General features: G+C 32.0%; 1 protein-coding gene across 14 annotated transcripts in view; it reads left to right on the forward strand.

The window, feature by feature from the left end:
* Positions 1–16235, forward strand: part of DMD (dystrophin) — a 1220482-nt gene that overhangs the window by 584325 nt on the left and 619922 nt on the right. For all 14 annotated transcript variants that reach the window (XM_068686720.1, XM_068686803.1, XM_068686735.1 and 11 more), the window contains one exon: positions 4582–4776. In XM_068686720.1, the coding sequence (XP_068542821.1) occupies positions 4582–4776 (195 nt within the window). The remainder of the gene's footprint in view (positions 1–4581; positions 4777–16235) is intronic.

Here is a 16235-nt window from a genome sequence, read left to right on the forward strand (position 1 = left end):
CATGCTAACTGTGGGCTAGTGAATCTCAAGTACTTTACAGTTTGAACTAGAAAGCATAAAAATTGTTGAGAAGTTTATTGGACTCTTGGAAGCATGTCTGCCTTCTTCCAGTAGGAGTCTCTTACCTGCTTCATTTTTATTTTTTTTTCGGATCAGCATATCTACCTTTATTTCTCAGAGATGACTGACTTTTTACACTCATGCAGATTACAGTCACTAGTAAAGAATGTTTAAGTATTAGTTCACTTCAGGAAGAAGCACATGCTTCTTTGTCTTTTCCCAAACTTCTCATCAGGATGCTCCTAGAGGTAGTATAATGTACAGTAGTTTACTACTTCACTCCTCCTGCATATTTTGTTTGTGTGAAATTATTAACTTATTATTATTAAAACCACAGTGCATTCAGGTTGGTATTAATTTGGATGTCTATACTGAGAAGACACCAAAAATAGAGCACTTGTCAAGGTCAATGTAGTACAGTTGGGGTTATAAACAGTTGGAGCGATATTGGGATTTGTTCCCCTTGCAGAAACAGGAAACAAAATGTGTATGCTGAGAAGGGTGAAATGGAGAGAGATTAGACAGATAGATGCATATGTACACATGATTTTCCAGTATTAATAGAAAATAAACTAGCTCCGAGGCTAGTTGAATGTGACAGTACAAGGTATACTATCATAGAGGTAAGGAACCATAAATACAGATACTTCTTTTGTGGGGATATTGATTTGCTGGCCAAAATGTCATTATTCCTGTGGTGTTTTTTTGTTTTGTTTTTGTTTTTGTTTTTGTTTTTGTTTTTTTTGTTTTGTTTTGTTTTTTGTTTTTTTTTTTTGTTGTTGTTGTTGTTGTTGTTGTTTTGTTTTGTTTTTGTTTGTTTTGTTTTGTTTTTGTTTTGGTTTGGTTTGGTTTGGTTTTATTTATTTCATTTTGTTTTGTATATTGGTCTTTTTTGTAGGGTGCAGCTCTTCGTGTTGCACCAGGTAGAACTTATCTGTCAATAAAATCTGTTCGTTTATCATACGTATGTAGAGCTGCATGTATGGAAAGATTCTATCTGTTGATTAAAAATGTGCTAATAATGGAGAAGAAAATTCAACTTATTGATAATGACATTTGGTAAAAAGGAATGTATGAAATGCTAAGCCTTACCCAAAAGAAACTGCTTTTTCAGAGAGAACAAAATGTTTTGCACATCAGTATATTACTGACAATTGTGTAAAAATACAAAATAAATTATCATCAATTAAAAGTTATTTTGCAGAAATAATGATGGAAAACAGCCATTTACAACAGCATTTTCCCTATCATTCATGTTTATTTGTATTATATTCTTTTAAAATAATTATTTTTATTATTTAAAATAATTTGTTTTCAAATATTTTCAGGTATTTTTAAATAGTTATCTTATGTATTCTGCCAATTCATTAAATACAGTGTATTTAAAATAATTCTTAAAAAATTAAAATTTTCTGATTTAAGAAAACTTACATTTTCTTATATTTTTCTTATCTTTAATCTTTATAAAATGTTAACTACCTTGCTTCTCATTAACCGTTTTGGCATTAACAATGACGAACATCTTTATTGAATTGTTACTATTTTTCAAAGTGGTGGTTCCCAGGTGGTTCTCCTTTATTTTATTGTTATTATTTTTTTCTTATTGCAATGCTAGTATACAATTCAATTTCAGCTGTGCATTTCTGCTAATATAGCTTGTCCAGGATATAAAGAAGGACTGTACCTGTTGTATCTTCAAGATAATTCCAGCAATCAATGGACAAACCAAAAAAAAATCCCTTCTTTTCCGATTAAAATTAGCAATTCTGCAAATGTCTATCCTTCATTCCTTAGTGCAAGATGCCATATTCTGGGCTCTGGTACACTATTGATGAAGGCAAGACAGAAGGAAAGGAATTCCTGCGATGTCCTGAAACACCCACTTCAGCTTTAAAACTTCAGCTTTATCACATTTTGAAGTCTTTTATTTAAATAGCATTCAGAAATTATTAATTTGGATTGTTACACTTCTTTCGAATAAAGTATGATGTAACATTGCCAAACATGAGAGCAAGTTCTAGTAGACTTCTTTCATGTAGCAATCCATCTATTTATTCATCTGGCTGTAGTAATTTACAGTTTTACTAGTAATATAAACATAAGTGACTCAATTAAATTAGAAATCTCCTGAGTCATGTTCTCCGTGGAACTACACCAGCTGTCAGAAATAACAATGTTGAGTTTTCGGTAAAAGGTAGTATGAAAGTTTGGCTGCATACAGCTCGTTAGCATTTGAGGAGTTAAATATAACACATATTTTGAGGGTTGAGTAGACCGTATAGGTCATACAAAGTCCATCATGTTCTTCAGATTTTTAATAATTTTGCCTGGAACTATGCTTTTCTATCACTTGTTTGTAGCAGTGGTGGAAAGAAACCCAGTTTTAGTGCTACTGTAACTAATCAGACATGATATTCTGTGAAGTGCTCACACATCAAATTTCTGCTTGATTTCTGTCTGATTTCAATAATTATTTAGAGCAAGAAAGCACAGATTTTACTTCATTTAACACTTATATGTATACAAGATGTATACAGAGTTATTAGGCTAAATTCAGGTTAAAAAGGGATTAAGCAAATACAATTGTAGAATGTAATTATTTTTTAATGTTATTTTTTACACTTTACATATTTATGCAACCTTAGTGACTAACCTTACACCCTTACCATTCTTCTAATAACTGTGAATATAAATATTCTGTCTTCTCAGTCAAAAAAAGGAAAACAAAATTGTAGTTAAACTGTTCATTATGTGGCTCTAAAGTTCTTTACTGCATGTAGAATTGTCCCATCACAGTCTTGAGGAATGAAAATTTATTGTTGTATGCCTCGGTGGCCTGCTGAGTAACTCCCATTATCTAATCAATTAGAACTTTTTTTTTTTCCTTTGGGTTAACTGGGGTAAATTGTTATTTTTGCAGTGTTATTCATGAAACATAGTGGGGGCATTTTTTTTTTTAGCAATTTATTTTAAATAATAAAAATGATAGTAGTGATACAATGCTAATTAGAGAGTTTTCCGTGTTAGCAGATGTCCTGAGACAGTCATTTAGTTAAAAGAATGTAAGCAGAGCAATTAGATTTGCATAGAAAATGCAGCAGAATAACACAAGTCTAGAGATAACTTCATGGACTTTATTTGTGATATGCATACATCATCTTGAGTGTGTGAGTGCATATATTAAGACTCTTTAAAGAAAATTGAAGAACGAAGGGACTAAGACTGGTAACTGAGAGGAGAATCCATGAAAGGATGGACAGGGCTGTTCTCTCCGGGGCCATGGACCATTGTGTTTCACACACAGTACTCCAAAATCCATTATCGTCTCTATTTGGACAGAGTCTAGGACTAAGTCTTGGACTAAGTCTAGGACTAAGTAATACCATTTTTAAGATAATGTTGATCAATGATTGCTTGTAAAAATTCTTTGTGGTCCTCAACAAGTAAAGTTTATAGTTTTGAGAAGGCAGGCATCAACCTCAACGAATCTTGGTCCCACATTAGAAATCCTATATGCTGTGATAAAACAACTAATACCCTATGCTTATCAAGACCAGAGTTTATATTTTTAACTTTTACCTTTTCTAATGGAGATGAAGGTGATTGTCTATTTGGAGCTTATTTAAATGAAGCTCCAAGCACACTTTTTGGTATTTATTATTATTTATTTTTTTTTTCCTATGATCCACAAACATATCAATTCATAAATACAGAGAATTTACTGTTAGAGAATTTTGTCACCTTATTTGTCAATATCTTTCCAAATGCTATAGACCAATTCTCTATTTGATCAGAACCAAAATATTCTGGGTTCTCTTTATATTTGGTATATGTATGTGTTTTCAGAATAGAGCATCTAGTTCATATTTGTCCAGATTACAGATTTTATAAATAAATGAATAAATAAATAAAGGAAATTTTTATTTCCTGAGGAGGTGTATTGCTGGAACTTCCTTTCTTTTGGAATTTGATTCATTTAAGACCGTTCAAATCATTAAATTCCATATTATACTTTCTTGTTTGAAGAGAGAGGTATAGTGCTGTAAGTGCTTAGAAGAACTAGTTGTTTTGTGTTGGATGTTATTTAAGAACTCATATTTGTTATACGAGTCATTATTTTATTTGACAATTTGAAATGACTTAGTACTTCACATGCATGGAATTTCTATAATGAAGGACAGATTCTTAAAGAGGTATGAAAATTTAAAATGAAAGAGTTAGCACTAAAGCTTAGTAATACAATAATCTCAGAGTACGTCTGTGTTTTCTATCTTCATTTCCTTGGAAAGAGAGCAAGAGAAGAAAAGATTGCATACTTGTGCATGGATTAATTCGTACCTGCTATTTCAAACAAACTAGTGAAATGTTAGCAATCTATGTAAAAAAATCAAATAATTCCTTCTTTTAGCTTTATAAATTATTTTAATTGGTTCTAAATTCTGAACTGGAAATTGCATTAAATTATAAATTTGTGTAATGTTGAGAAACTAAAGGAAGCATTTTGTTGTATATCTATACTAGCAAACAGTTCATGAAGATACAACTTCTGTGATGACTGAAAGTATGACTGTGGAAACCACTTATGTGCCTTCTACATACCTGGCAGAGATCCTTCAGCTTCTGCAAGCCTTGTCTGAAGTAGAAGAACGCCTTAATTCTCCTGTTCTGCAGGCTAAGGATTATGAGGATCTCTTGAGACAAGAAGACTGTCTCAAGGTAAGACAATTTTCTTTACAGTGGTATGTTTCTGTGATGTGGGGGCTTCTGTATATTGGTAGCCTGTGCTCACTCTTATATATATCCTTTTATAAGTACTCAGCCCCTCTGTGATATGTGCAAATACGGAAGTTTGTAAGTGTTTGTAAGTGTCCTTACATTTGGCATGAAATGTAAGGACAGCGGTGGATTCATTTATTTTTATCTGTTTCATTTGTAAGAAAAGCAGTAGCATTAAGGTATCTTCAAAGCATGGCCATGAGTGAAGGACTGAAACAAAGGACAGAGAGAGGCAGTTATATATTTATAATTGTAAATGTGTAGTTCAAGTTTTATTGTTTTCTTTTGGTTTTGGTTTTGTTTTGTGTGTGTGTTTAATTTAAAGTAATTAGTAAATGCTTGAAACCTGTCCACTAGGCAGCTTTATTTTTTCTTTGAAAATGAAGAAAAAACAAGTAAAATTCAGCTGTTTCATTGCATGCTAGACTACAAACGCTTGCAGTCTAACTGGAGATATATTCTGTGTAATTGTTAAGAGTTTAATTAACCAGACAGAAAATACTGGCCAGTAGATAGCTATTGTAGTTAAGAAAAAGCTAATTCAGTATTGTTAATATACCTTTAAATACTACTGTCTAGTTTCTTCATTACTTGTAAAAGTGAAATCCCTTGAAATTGGTGGAATTTTTCCAACACAGAATAGCTTAAGAAGAGAGCAAGATTAAAGTTGTAAGCCTAAGTAGGTGAATGAGTTATCTGCTTCAGCAGAATGTGAGTAAAGCCTTGTAAAAAATCATGCTCAACTTCTGTATATATTTACAGAAATTTCAAATTGTCATCCAGCATGAAGAGACGACATTTCCATTTTTACTGTGGTAATTTTGGGGAAAGAAAGTTTTTAACGAAAGGAAACTTTAGCCTGGAGAGGCTAGAATTTTTCCACAGTCATGTCTGAAAGCTTTTTTGAAGAATTGGAATAGGGGCTCTGGTAAGGACATTCAAAGCGGCCATTTATAGTTTTTGTATAGATATCTCTATAAATCCTATATATTTTACACGTTTGTGTGTGTATACATGCACATGCACACAGATATAGTTATGTTTATTAGCTCTCAAAAAATAAGGTGTTTTCAGTTCCTTAGCCAGCACAGTGTAGCTCATCTAGTGAAGCGTATCAGTAAAATACTGAAGCAAGGGAAAGAATATAACTGATAATAGGACTGTGTGAAGTAACAGCAGACTATTCCTTTTACATCTTCTGATTTAGTACCAGTAGATTAAAAGGGTTATGAGTATTGTCTATCTATCTATTAATTTCTAGAGCATACAATGTGCCAGTTATTGTCATTCTTCATTTAAAATAATTAATCTCAGCAAAATGACTCATGCACCCCCCCCCCCCCAAATAAAAAAAAGTCATAGAACATGTAAATCATACCTAATGAGCTACCACTTGGTCCTTGTCTATAAACTCGTTATGTTCATTACTAGATGAGCTGGAAATACAGTGACCTACATCAAGCAATTTACTGGCAGTTGACTTCTGATTATTGCTTTTTAATGCTTTACATTTGAGCCACTTTTATCTGATTTACATCCATAAGTAATCTCTTGTTTACCCACATATATTAGGTATTATTAGAGTTGACACCAACTTTAATAATACTGATTAGGTTACAAGTAAGTATTGTCATAGGTTTAATTTAACTGAACTATTAAATTGTTACGAGATGCATTTGTGGGAACATTTCCATCTTTCTCCTAAATAAATCTCTTAGAAAAGGCAAATGGTTTTCACACATTTGAGGGCTTTTGGAAGGGTATAGTTTTGATCTGAGCCTGCTTAATGAATATTTATTTCCGAGTAAAAGCATTCATCATTGTCATTATCTTGCAGTAAAAATAGAAAAGTAGTGCATAAATTGTTCAGCAGTTGGTTGGAAAAGGTTTGAAATTAAATTGTAGTTGATTTTTATCCCTGACAGATTTGCATGAATCAAATTACAAAGCTGTCATGAATAGCTCTGTGTTTTAAAACTGTTTGTGATTTTTTTTTTCACTCCCATTCAGAAAAAATCCATTTTAATTAATCCTTAAAAGGAAAAATAAGTTTATTTACAAGAACCTTCAGTGTTAACTTCTTTGAACGTTTTTCTGCAAAATAAATAAATAAATATGTATAGTAATAAATAAATAAATAAATAAATAAATAAATAAATAAATATGTATAGTAAGACTTAAACCTGATTGCTTGAAATCAGTCAAGTTAAGCCTGAAATCTAATGGGACAAATATCAAATACAAATTAAAAAATGCTTGTATTATTTGTCAAAGATAATTCTAATATTGACTTCTTATGTCAAAGAGATGTAAAATAGCAAAATATGATTCTTTGTAGCCAAAATCTTGTAACTGCTAACATTTAGTAAATTGAAATGATTTTATGGGCACATTTAGTAGATCTGCTGAAACCAGCTTCTAGGAATGTTCTTGTCATCGCAAGTTTTAGTGAGTGGAAGAAATAGAGAATGGTCTTGTCTCTTTATCTCATAAAGTCAGCAATTTCAATGTTTCTATTATCCTATTAAAAGCTCTGTTATGTACGTCCTAATACAAACATACCTAACATACTCTACATACTTGTTCATCGCTGCATTTACAGAATGCAGTTTAAGATGCTTTAAAATGTTGTTTAAGAAACAATTTAAATATTATAGTTCTGTCAGAGATGAAACTCCATTTGATTATATGGGAAATCATAGTTCATAGATCGAAAGATTAATATATTGGACTTAATGAGATGCTCCCAAAATAGGACAAGTTTTGCTACAGGCACAAACATTAAGGTACTTTTGTCTGCTGTCAATGGCGATGTTTCATTTCAATTTGGAGGCAAGACTTTTTTTTTTTTTTTTTTTTTTTAACAATATAACTCTGGAATTTCATGCTAGTTCTATGTTCATAATCTCTGATTTCCCCATATAACATTGATTGTAATTACAATAGATTTCAAGACATGATCAAGTGCAAGGATAAAATACCTTCATAGGGAAGACAGCTCAAAGAGTTTAACTAATTATCCATACTGGCACTGGATGTTCCAAATGCTCCCTGAAAGTTAAATGAAAATACAAATTTGTATTTATTTAAGTTAATCTTGTTCTAGAAAATAAGTTACATTACTTTTACTACACCAGAGGTTTCCTGTGTGGTGTTGATCTCATGTAAGCTTGTACAAATTCCAGACTATTTAATGTGATATGTGTACACCGAAATAAAGAAATTTATTAACTTGAGAATTAACCTACTTCTGTTTACTAACACACATCAAAAATGAGTGCACTAACATGAAACAGTCTATCTGGAACTTGGGAAATCTAATTTGCATTTATAGCAATGTGAGAAACTGGTTAGTAGAATTTCATATTAAGAATTGTTGTTATAGTCACAGCATGTCATGCGTATTCATTACTTAACTATGTTAACTGTGAATTCAAAACATTTTCTGAGGCTACTTACTCAACATAGTTAACACTGCAAATCTGCAGTAAGGCCTATACGTACCAGGCTGTTGTTTTTTTTTTTTTTTAAATCTTCTTAATTTTGGCAGGAACATTGTATTGTAAAATATGATTCTACATTTAGCTATAATATTTTACAATTATGTAATAGTTTTAATATGGAAAGCCATCTGGTTCTTTGAGAAAGAGGTTTCTTATATATGCAACTCCTTGCATAATCATTGTAATAGTTCTTGTTCTAGTTCATTCTCGTGTATTTTGAGTCAACTCTTCACTTAGTTAAAAATTGGGTTGTTTGTTGCTGTTGTTTCTTAAATATAGGTATTTTCATTCTCTGCTATATTTATTTTTTCTATTATTTTTGCCTTTGTATGATAATTATAACCCTTCATCTGCTGACAGAGCTCTTTTTTGAGCAGATTCCTACTGTGGCTTATTTCAGGATATAGAGATGTAATGTTAATGTTATGCATCTGTGCATTCTGGCAGCCAGAATACCTACATAATCCCCTTTTCAATATAGTTTATTAAAGAAATAATACCCATATCTAATTTTAATATTATAAATAATTTGTGGAATTTTCCAGTCATTCATGATTACTATCAACTGTACTATTGCTGTTTTTGGAATTAGTCCAAAAACAACCACATATCAAAAGAAACCTGCTACTTGTATAATTGTAAAGCATTGTTCTATTTATGTTCGGATTGCCAAAAGTAAATTTTAATTTTTGCATATTGAAATCCATATTTGGTGTGTCTAAGGTGACTCTTATCAAGAAACATCTATTAACATGATGCATGATGTTCATGCAGTTGCAGTTTTCTGATGCAACTCAGTAAAACTCAATTAACTGTATCTTAGAACTGTGTGTAATCACAGAATCACATGAACTATCTAACTGTATGTCAGTAAAACAATGCTAGTGGCTGCTTTGGGCACGCACTATGAAAGACATGGATTTTTACAGAAAGTTGTCTTTACCTGTCAGATACAGGCAAATTTCAGGCAGTGAAAACAAACTGGAGTTGAGTCCCTAGCACTCAGGTTTCTGTTTTCAAGAGCAATGAGATGAGATGGATCATTCCCCAAAGGCTACTGTCACTTCAGTTTCTAATGATTTTCTATAATCCTTTTTTTTTTCCTAAAAATTAAAGCTTTGTGCACTTCTCTTAACCATGTTACAAAGTCTCCCAAGGCATTTTTGATAACTAACTGCTTGGAGCTATTCTCCTGAACATGAATGATAGATGGGGTATGTATGTGAGATACGTGGGTTTGTGTAGACACATATATACATGATCTCATTTTTTTTCTTGGACAACCTTATGCCATTCAGTTGTGTATTTCTCTTATAGAAGGTCAGCTGTATTATCTTTCTTTTGTCTACAGCAGCTCTGCTTTAAACAAAAGCATGAGTCTGACATATAAATCAGAAATTATATGCCTCTCCATACGCTACTAGTTCTGAACGTTAAGGAATATGCCATTTATCAATTCTAAAGTGAATAAATGCATTTACTCTATTTTTGATGTTTAGAAAATAGATCTATTTGGTTTATATATATATATATATATATATATATATATATACGCACAATTTCAATATATGTAGGCACATTACTTTTCATTTATTTACTTTACCATGTCAAACACAGTAAGTGCTTCTTGGGCTGATGAGAGTAGCTGATATGCAGACTTACTGAGAAGAAGGCTAGTTAACTTCACTGAATAAGTGCAGCCTGGCAGACGTTAACATTTAATTACATTTTTCCCTGCTCATTAAAATTTTAGTTGTGGATGTGTTTTTGTGATGAGGATGCCTCTATATTCAAGGGATATAATTTGAGAAGATTTGGAGATATTTGATAGTTTTATCCCCTGATATATCTTATACTCAGTTTAATAACATTGAATACCTTACTTATCCATGGCCTGAGAATATAAAACCAAGAGAAAACAAAGCCACAGGTCCAGCCACCTTTTGCTCTTGGTGATAGAATGCTGCCAAGGGAGGAAACATTTTCCTTAGTGTGAATCATCCCAGAGACAAGGCTTCTGCCATTTTCATTTTGGTTTAAGTATTTCCTCTAGTTTGCTAAATGTAAGTCACATTTCTCAGGACACATGGATTCAAGTTACTTGTAATAAAGAGGCCTTACAGAACATTCCTTTTCCTCTTTTGGCAGAGTAATTTGTTTTAGCATTTACAGCCACAGAGCTTTAGGAACCTAGGGTATTTTTGTTTGCTTGTTTGTATGCAATTATTTTAGAGCATTGATGTCAGATTTGCATAAGGATTTTGATTTCTGTGATTTACAAAATAGTAAATACAGCCTGATTTCTTTAATTAGTTATAAAATGACAACCACGTTTCTTCACAGAGGCATTCAGATTTTGTCATAAAATTATTTATTTATTTATTTGTAAGTATTTCTGGATTTTGTTGGATAAAATGATTATTTTTTTTTAATTACCAGTATCTCCCTATCATTTAATCATAGTGTTACTACTAATATACCAGTACACTCTGTTGTGCCCATGGTTCAAATATACTGAATTTGAATCAATTTGAATCCCACCCCTGGAAGAGTTCTAGGCCAGGATGAATGGGGCAATGGGGCCTTCAGCAGTCTGATCTAGTGGGAAGTGGAATTAGATGATCTTTAAGGTCTTGCTTTCAACCCAAACCATTCTATGATTCTACAAAATTCATTATTAGAGATTTCCAAAATATATTAACTAGATATGAGATTGTTTGAGTCTTTTATGTGTTTGATTTGTTTTGTTCCTGTAAGAGAGAAAAAAAAAAAAAAAGAATCAGTAGATATACATGTAGTTTATGCAGATATTTTCAAAGTTTCTTTGTTAAGAAAAATGAGGAGCCACAGAGTTAGAAGTTAAGTTGATGAATGTATAAGATGTACATTAGAAGGCTGGGGAGAGCTTCAGTTCAGCTCAGACTGTCTATGAAGACTGTTAAACTAAAAATAGCTTTTGCAGTCTAAATGCTTCTGCCTAGTCTTCCGCCTAGGCTAGCTCATGCTTCTGTGATGCAACTTTATTGTATGTGAAATTTCTGCATAGAAGAAAGTTTCTAGTAGGATAACCACCAAAACCTTCATGAAAACTACCATTATTTGATGCAGTTATTAAATGTTGGGAAAGGAAAGAGCGTGCAGTAAATTGAGAACCAAAATGAACACAACAATTTAGTTTGGTTAAAAACTAAAAGGAATTAACTTTCTAAAAAATGCAGATAAATAATGGTGCAGAGCAATGACAGGAAAAATGGTGATATGTAAGATTGGTGAACTGAATTATAGGTTCAGAATATTTCCTCCACGCTTAATTGTCCAGAAGGCAACTTGTGTTCTGCAATAAGAGTCAGAATATGGTATTCAGAATGTAACAGTTTCTCAGTAAGTAGTACAGCTTTGCTGTGTTTAATTTTAAAAGTATATTAAATAGTTTGAAAGTATAGAAAATAACCAGTAAAGATTCTGAGAAGTTAAAAATAGAGGTCAGAGCCATGTAAACAAGACGTACATGAGAAGAAACTAAATTGTGTATGGAAACAACAATAATTGGTGACAAGGAGCGTAGTGGAAAAAAAGGTGTGGGAGATCATTCTTCAAATTTTTTTTTTATAATAGTGACATAATGGGGTATTCGTTTATACTATGAGTGATATATTGTTTGTGAAAGGAAATAGATTTTGAATTACTTGATATCATTTTTTTTTATACTGCATTGTTACAGAAATTGTGTTGATATTCCCTATATAATACACAAAGATTTGAAATTACCATATATTTCAATCAACAGGGCTGCAATTTCCTTTGCTGAATGTCTCTCTTGCATTTCTGCTGTTTCATTTCTATAGATCTCAAGAAACATATTTATTACATTCTGGGAAACATGAATAGAGAGGAAAAACAAAATCAGAAACAAACAAAACAACACAACATTGCTTTTCAAGTTTAACCAAAAACCTTCACTAGGTATAGTGTTTTTAACTGTCATTTCCCAGGGACGTGAAATTTGAGACATCGTAAATTTTGTGCCATGTTATGCTTTTTACCATCAAAATGAAATTAATGTCCAATTCATTATCACCTCCACAAAATCATTATTTTCATAATCTCTATTAAAGATCAGCACCTTGCAGTTTAGTAAGGTCTCCCACAGCTCCCAGCGATAATCTAATTATATGTGCACAATATAGTTACAAAACCTCAACATGCTGCATCTGGATTTATGGGACTTGGGCTTTTTTTCCTGGTGTTTGCTTCAGGGTGTGGTTTTTGAGTAGGGGAGTAAATGGAAGTGAAAGGTCAGGACATGTAAATACTGACATTCCAGACTTCAGAGTTTTTGACTTTTCTGCATTAGGAATATGTGGAATCCTAAGCTTTTATTTTTTTTAACTAAATATTTATATATATATATATTTTTGGTCATCTACATGATAAACATAGATTAATAGATATAAACATAGATTTCTTGGTCCATTACTTAAATTCCTATGCCAGAAAAATAACATTTGTAGGTACTTAATGGTAAATCATAAATGTCTTACTGTCTGAATATCGTGTTATATGAGTCAGAGAGAAAACACATGACAGAAGACAACGTATCCAAACAAAAAGAAAGTAATTCAAATAGTACAGAATTTCATTGCTTTGGGAATAACAGTAATGTGAAAAAATCTGCTGTCACTGTAAACCTTTAACTTTTGACTTACTAGCAATCTATGTCTTGTCATAGTATTTTTTAAAAAATCCTGCTTTTTTGAGTAGTACCTGTTGAAGTTGTTTCCATATCTCATTAAGCGTATTAACATTTAAATTGACATTTTATATCCTTTCTGAACATTATCATAATTTTCAGGTTTTGAACACCTTTTTCATACTTAATTCTGTTTTTTACTGAAATATATTACCTGAATTCAATTACTGTTCTTCACTGTTTGCTACTGATTCTTTTATTATCAACTTTGTGCAAAAAGCATGCAAGTTAACATGTTTAGAGCTGGTAAGTTTTCCCAAAGTTCATACGTTGGAATAGTGACTAGAAATAGTAGGTAGTGGGTTCCTCACACCTCTGTCTATTTACACTTTATTTTGTGCATCTAACTTAATTCGTATTTGCTTTCACTGTGCTTTAAGCATAGCACTGTTTATTTCATGATTGACTTCATTCAGGAATTTTAGAATATTTAAAATTAAAATAATATGTATCAATAAAAGTGTGTAAAATATTTTAAAAATTAATTCCATTAAAATGGAGAAAAGAAAAAGTATGTTATTTTTAACATACAAAACATGGATGGTCCAGTGAGCATTATATCCAGGATCTGAAGTTCAAGTGTCATTATTTCTGAAACAGAGCTATTAAAACCACGAATGCATAAAAGAATACACCCCCACAGTTTCTATTTGATAATACTAGAAATACTTAAAGATAAAGTAAAAGCTTGTTGTCAAGTTTTCATAATTAAAAATAACCTTTAAACTACATTTAAATTGTTAATAATTTGTGATTGATAAGACTTTCTTTTTATCATAGAATATAAAAGAACCTTTTAAAAATGTATTAATTGGAAGCTTGTAACATTGAGAATATTATAAACAGAGACAATCAAACTTTTACAAAACTGAGCACTTTTTTTTTTCTAGCTGTAAAAGGTGCTGTTAGAAGAATGTGCTCTGGACTTCAGCTTGTACAGTTAAGCAAGATTTTTCAAGATTAGACCTCTAGTTCATTCTTTTTGTACAATATTGATATATAAGTGGGGTACTTGTCCTTCAGAATAGGTAAACAGAAGGACACCGAAGAAGCGTTTTTTTTTTTGTTGTTTTTTTTTTTTTTTTAGTTGTACTTAAAACAGATGAAAGCTGTTTCTTTCTTTGGGAGAAACTAAGGAAAGACAATTCTGTTCTTCATTTGTATTACCAAACCCAAGCTGTATGCCTGAGACATGACTTTGAGTGGAAATACAGGAAAGGCATAACAATGTGATGGGATATGTGCTTGTAAATGCTTAGTACAGCTTTTATTTTCTTTTTGATAACTCCACTGGATGGTGTGAGTTTACACTGGATATCTGTTGTACCTCAGTAACTACAGCATTCTTATCCTTTACAGCCCATAGAGATAAAACAACTATTAAAAAAAAAAAAAAAAAAAGAAAGAAAAACATTCAGTGCAGACTTTCCATATCTGTCAGAAACCTTCTAAGAAAATGGCTGAGGGACTCTAGATAACCATTTGCAATAACCAGAATTTCAATGGGTTAAAGAAGATCCCATTCATACTGATGGTCTTTTTTCTTCTATTTCTTTTACATTATAACCTACAAAATCTCTCCCATACTACTTCAAATCTGATGCCTGTTCTTCGTTAACAAGGGAAATCCAAGTCTGATATTTTTCTGCATGGTGAAATAGAGCTTTTTTTTTTTTTTTTTTTTCCTTACTGTGAAGTAGCCCAACATCCATTGATCCCTGCCTCCTTTTGAAAGTGCTGGTAGTGTGAAAGAGTGCACACAGAGACTGGTAATTTGTACCTCTCATAACTCTGTCGAATCAGCATTCTCCCTTATCTATGGGCCAAAGTTGCTGCAGAGCTGTGCACAGCAACTGAAGAATATTTCTGTGTTAAGCAAGAATTAAGACTAATTCGTCAGTTGGTCTGATAAGTTCCTAGCTGTAAGTTCTCAATATGCAATGTGAGACATATGTATTTTGGAAGAAATAAGAGACACCATAGAAGAGTTAGAGGTAATGGCATTGGAAATCTAGGGAGCTAGAAGAAATGGTTGGAGAAGAGTTGAATATGACTAGATTTTTATGCAGATAGTATACGTATCTTTGTGGAGCAATTGCAGCAAGACATGTGCATGCCTGTATTAGGAATTCATTAAAAAGCAGGAATGGTGAGAAATAGCTAGATACTATAACAATGTAATAAGAAGACTTTAATTTTTGCACTGCTATTTGTGTATACCTATCACAAGAATCATCTGAGGCTTTTAGGGTCTCACTGGTATATCAGATGATTTGTCTAGTTTTGTCCAGATTTTTGTGAGCTTTGTTTGCACCATCCAAATTATTGTTTCAAATGCTTAAATTGCCATAGTTGTTAGCCTTTCATTATGAAGAAGGAGAAGTCTTAACATTACAAACTTCAGAAAATTGAAGTCTAACTTTATACTAGAGACAGATTGATGCAGTCACCAACCCAAAGTGTCTATTTAAATTCTTTCATGCCTTGCTTCATTTTATTTATGCAGCAAGATGTATAACAGGAAGTTCAGCTTTGTAAGGAACAATGCCCAGAGCTTTTCAAAAGAATTGAGTTCATTTTAGTGAATAAATGTTTTTGATTTGCTGAAGGAAATTACCAGATTTGACATGTTCTTTCTTAACATGGGTATCTTGACTAATCTGGAAGAAAGAACATTTTACTTCCAAACAGAAATACCATAGAAAGAAAAATAAAACCCCTAAAACAAGTATCACATTCCTTGTGGCACTGAGGCCAGAGGACACCTGGAAGAAACAGAAATGAAAAGTTTTAAAGAATGAATGGTTAACATGCATTTCAGAAGTATTCATTTTGCTTGAGTTTCCTTTCTGGTTATACTATGTTGTATGTTACCAGGACTGTAACATCATATATCATGTCATATCGATATGACAGCTGTATAAATTAGTTGTATAAAAGGCATGCTTTTCCTTCAAAACCAGCAGCTGTTTCTCTGGCTTTAGTATTTACAACATGAGGTTGAAAGGCAAGCTTATGTAACTTGTGGTTTTTGGTGGATTCAAAATATATTTGTATCTTCCTGGTAAAGAACAAGAAAATCATAGAAGTACCAATCCGTGCTTTCGTTCATGGTAGACTGAAATGTATCATGAAATCCTCTGCTT

This window comes from Anas acuta, chromosome 1, assembly GCF_963932015.1.
Source record: "Anas acuta chromosome 1, bAnaAcu1.1, whole genome shotgun sequence".
Taxonomy (NCBI): domain Eukaryota; kingdom Metazoa; phylum Chordata; class Aves; order Anseriformes; family Anatidae; genus Anas; species Anas acuta.